The sequence below is a fragment of the Eimeria mitis genome, genomic scaffold (genome assembly GCF_000499745.2).
Source record: "Eimeria mitis Houghton genomic scaffold, Emh_scaff2725, whole genome shotgun sequence".
Lineage (NCBI taxonomy): Eukaryota > Apicomplexa > Conoidasida > Eucoccidiorida > Eimeriidae > Eimeria > Eimeria mitis.
Window position 1 is genome coordinate 1 of NW_013571071.1, and position 4,188 is coordinate 4,188.

Sequence of the window (4,188 nt, forward strand, 5' to 3'; positions counted from 1 at the left end):
CAGCAGCAGCAGCAGCAGCAGCAGCAGCAGCAGCAAGACATAGGATGCTGACTTCAGTTGTATAAAGAGCTGCTGCTGCTACGGCTGCTGCTGCTGCTACAGCTGCTGCTGCTACAGCTGCTGCTGCTGCTGCTGCTGCTGCTGTGTGTGCAGCATATTGCTGCAGTACTGTCTGCTGCTGTGTGCTTCTCTACACCCTGGAGGAACTAAAAGCTGCTGCAGCAGCAGCAGCTGCTGCTGCTGCTGTTGCTGCAGCAGCGTCAGCTGCTGCTGCTGTTGCTGCAGCTGCACACAGCAGCAAGAGCGCAGGTGTATGTGTTTCGTATATTCTGCTGCTGTTGCTTGTTGCTGTTTGTTTGTTGCTGCTTGCTGCTTCTCTGTTGTCTTGCTGCTTCAGCTCGTTCTTTTGTTTCCCTGCTGTTTGTCTGCTGCTCCCTTTCAGAGCTGCTGCTGCTGCTGCTGCTGCTAGCAGCAGCAGCAGCAGCAGCAGCAGCAGCAGCAGCAGCAACTGCAGCAGCAGCCGCTGCTGCTGCTGAACGAGCGATTTGTATGTAGGACGAGTTGCTCTGGGGCTGCATGTGCAGCGCAGCAGCAGCCGCTATCGTGGGGTCACCCTGCTGCTGCTGCTGCTGCTGCTACTGCTACTACAGCTGCTGCTGCTGCTGCTGCTACTCCTGCTACTACATCTGCTGCTGCTGCNCTGCTGCTGCTGCAATGTTTGTATTGGGCGAGCTAAGCATCTTCCTGCTGCTGCAGCAGCAAAGAGAGCCAGCTGCTGCTGGCGGAGAAGAGCCGCATGCATGCTGCTATCCAGGCTGTTTCTGCTGCAGCAAAATGCATGTGCTGCTGCTGCTGCTGCTGCTGCTCCCTACGGGCTTCAGTGTGCTGCTGCTGCAGCGGCTCCAGCTGCTGCTTCACCTGCATCTGCTGCTGCTCGAGCTCCTGTAGCTGCTGCTCGATCTGCTGCAGCTGCTGCTGCAGCTGCTGCTGCTGCTGCTGCTGCTGCTGCAGGGCCTCGTCCTTTCTGCTGCTCCTCGCTGCGCGGTGTATAGAGACCCGCAGTTGATGCTTCAGCTGCTGCTGCTGCAGCAGCAGCTGGTGTTGCTGTTTCTCCTGCTGCTGCTGCTGTAGCTGCTGCAGCCGCACTTCTCTCTCAACCTCTCGTAGACGTTTTGCTGCTGCTGCTGCAGCAACTGCTGCTGCTGCATCGGCCTTGCCTAGCTCCATCATACTTTCTGCGCTCGCCATGCAGGGGTGCCCGTACACCTGCTGCTGCAGCTGCTGCTGCTGCAGCTCGTGCTGCTGCAGCTGTCTGCGGATGCCTCTATTCTTGCTTCTGCTGGGTGTTATGTGCTGCTGCTCCTGCTGCTGCTGCTGCTGCTGNCTGCTGCTGCTGCTGCTGCTGGTAGCGCACTGCAGCAGCAAAAGCCTCCCGCAGCTGTACTTCTTTATTCGCTGCACTCTGCAGGGCGTCTTCTAACTCTCTGCTGCTGCTGCTGCTGTTGCTGCTGCTGCTGCTGCTGCTGCTGCTGTGAGGAACAGCACTGTATGCGAATTGTGTGTGCTGCTTGTAGACTGCAGCAAGCTGCTGCTGCTGCTTCTTTCTTGCTGCTGCAGCAAACTGCGCCTGTCCCCCAAGGACAACTAGCTGCAGCAGAAAGAGTCGTTTTCTGCTGCTGTTGCTGCTGCTGCTGCTGCTGCTGCTGCTGCTGCTGTTTTTCTCAGCAGCAACAGCAGCAGCAGCAGCGGCAAGGAACTCGCCAAAGTATCTGCGGGCTTCAGAGCTCTTCGGCTGTCTCAATAGGGGGCTCATCCATGCTGCTTCTGCTGCATAGTCTTGCTGCAGCTGCTGCAACAGCTGCTGCTGCTGCTGCTTCATGCTTGGCTGCTGCAGCAGGGGATCTATCAGCCGCAGATAGAAGACAGACAGCAGCAGCACAGCAGCAACATACAGCACCAGCAGCAGCACCCACCGCAGCTCAGGTACCTCTCTTTGCTGCTGCCGCAGCTGCAGCAGCAGCAGCGCGTACCGCCGCTGCACCCAGTGCTGCAGCAGCAGCAGCAACCGGCGCATGCGCTGCAGCTGCAGCAGCAGCAGCAGCTGCTGCACCCGCAGCCAACGTCGCAGCCGGGCCCCACACTTCTTTACTCTACATCGTTGCTGCTGCTGCTGCTTCTGCTGCAGCAGCAACGCCGAGTCTGTATCAGCATCTCCTGCTGCTGCTGCTGCTGCTGCTGCTGCTGCTGCTGCTCCTGTTGCTGCTGCTGCTGCTGCTGCTGTTCGGTGCTTGAGAGGGGTAGCGGCAGCCGCTTGGCTGTTTTTGCTGCTGCAGCAGGAATGACAATCTGCTGCTGCTGCTGCTGCTGCTGTTGCTGCTGCTGCTGTTGCTGTCATCGCTGCTCTTGACACAGTAAACAACTTGCTGCTGCTGCTGTTGCTGCTGCTGCTGCTGCTGCTGCTGTAGTTACAGCTGCAGCAGCAAGAAGTAGCTTGTATTCGCTTCAGTCGTTTCTGCTGTCGCTGTCTCTTTTTCTCTGTCTCCTTTCTGTCTCCTTTTTCTGTCTCCTTTCTGTCTCTGTCTCTTCTTTGTTTCTGTTTTCTTTATCTGTCTCCTTTTTTATTGTCTCTTTTTTTCTCCGTCTCCTCTCTGTCTCCTCTTCCTTTCTTTGTCTTTGTCTCTGTCTCTGTCTCTCTGTCCCTTTATCTGTTTCTTTATCTGTCTCTTTATCTGTCTCCTTTTTCTCTGTCTCCTTCTCTGTCTCCTTTTTCTGTTTCTTTTTCTACCTCTCTCTGTCTCTGTCTCTGTCTCTGTCTCTTTCTCTCTATTCGTCTCTGTCTCTGTTTCTGTCTCTGTTTCTTTATTTGTCTCTTTATCTGTCTCCTTCTTCTCTGTCTCTCTTTCTCTGTCTCCTTATTTGTCTCTTTATTTGTCTCTTTATCTGTCTCCTTTTTCTCTGTCTCTCTTTCTCTGTCTCTTTATTTGCCTCTTTCTCTGTCTCTGTTTCTGTCTCTGTTTCTTTATTTGTCTCTTTATCTGTCTCCTTTTTCTCTCTCTGTCTCTCTCTCTGTCTCTTTATCTGTCTCTTTATCTGTCTCCTCTCTGTTTGGGTGTGTCTGTCTTGTCTTTGTTATTTAATTATTTATTTATTTTATTTATTTTATTTTATTTTATTTTTTATTTTTATTTTTATTTTTATTTTTATTTTTATTTTTATTTTTTTTTGGGTTCCCCCTCCGCTCGCCGCGCTGCACTGATGCAGCCAAACCCTAAACCCTAAACCCTAAACCCTAAACCCTAAACCCTAATATCTAAACCCTAAACCCTAAACCCNAAACCCTAAACCCTAAACCCTAAACCCTAAACCCTAAACCCTAATATCTAAACCCTAAACCCTAAACCCTAATATATAAACTACAAATCCTAAAACAAAGAAGAAGGCCCTCTGTAAATTGAGAGACAAATAAGGAGGCCACTCTTGCAGCAAACCCTAAACCCTAAACCCTAAACCCTAAACCCTAAACCCTAAACCCTCCAGCGTGAGTAAACCCTAACACCTAAACCCTAAACCCTAATTTATACAATCTAAACTTTCTGTGCAACTGTAGCAACTACTTTCTGTGGAGAAAAAACAAACCCTAAACCCTAAACCCTAAACCCTAAACCCTCAACCAGGCACAGCCGCCTCGCCCAGCTGGGGGGCCCCAGGGGGGCCCCGTCGATGTGTTAAGGGTTTAGGGTTTAGGGTTTAGGGTTTAGGGTTTATAAATAGGGTTTTTATTTGGGGTTTCATATACAGGGGCTTCACTAGGCCTCTAGGGGTGTAGTTATTTCTATCTCAGCAGCAGCAGCAGCAGCAGCAACAGCAGCAGCAGCAGCAGCAGCAGCAGCAAACCCAATCCATAACTACCGACGCTGCAGCAGCCGACCTGTTCAGCTCCGTGGGATGACAGCAGCAGCAGCATGGCTCTCGAGCCTGTATGAGCTGCAGCAGCTGCTGCAGCAGCAGCTGCAGCAGCAGCAGCAACAGCAGGTGCTGCCGACGTCGGGGTCGCCCACAGCAGAAGCAGCAGCAGGGTCTGCTGCTGCTGTTGCTGCTGCTGCTGCTGCTGCTGCTTCCTGCTGCAGCAAAAGGGTACCGCAGAGGTGTACGTACACTGCAGCAGCCTATAACCCCAAATTGCTTTTT

General features: G+C 52.6%; 3 protein-coding genes across 3 annotated transcripts in view; 1 reads left to right on the forward strand and 2 right to left on the reverse strand.

Moving 5' to 3' along the window:
- Positions 1-732: 732 nt before the first annotated feature.
- EMH_0057790 (uncharacterized protein) lies at positions 733-1,230 on the reverse strand (the record flags this gene model as incomplete). Its single annotated transcript, XM_013497514.1, has 1 exon — positions 733-1,230. One exon carries the CDS (start codon positions 1,228-1,230, stop codon positions 733-735), a length of 498 nt encoding a protein of 165 aa, XP_013352968.1.
- Positions 1,231-1,324: 94 nt separating this feature from the next.
- Positions 1,325-2,395, reverse strand: EMH_0057810 (uncharacterized protein; the record flags this gene model as incomplete). The annotated part of the gene is given in 2 exon segments (XM_013497515.1): positions 1,325-1,381; positions 1,385-2,395. Coding segments are annotated over 2 exon segments (1,068 nt in total).
- Positions 2,396-3,945: 1,550 nt separating this feature from the next.
- EMH_0057820 (uncharacterized protein) overlaps positions 3,946-4,188 on the forward strand; it is a gene marked incomplete at both ends in the record, with an annotated part of 3,546 nt that continues 3,303 nt past the window's right edge. The window contains 1 exon segment of the mRNA XM_013497516.1: positions 3,946-4,145. Within this exon segment, the coding sequence (XP_013352970.1) occupies positions 3,946-4,145 (200 nt within the window).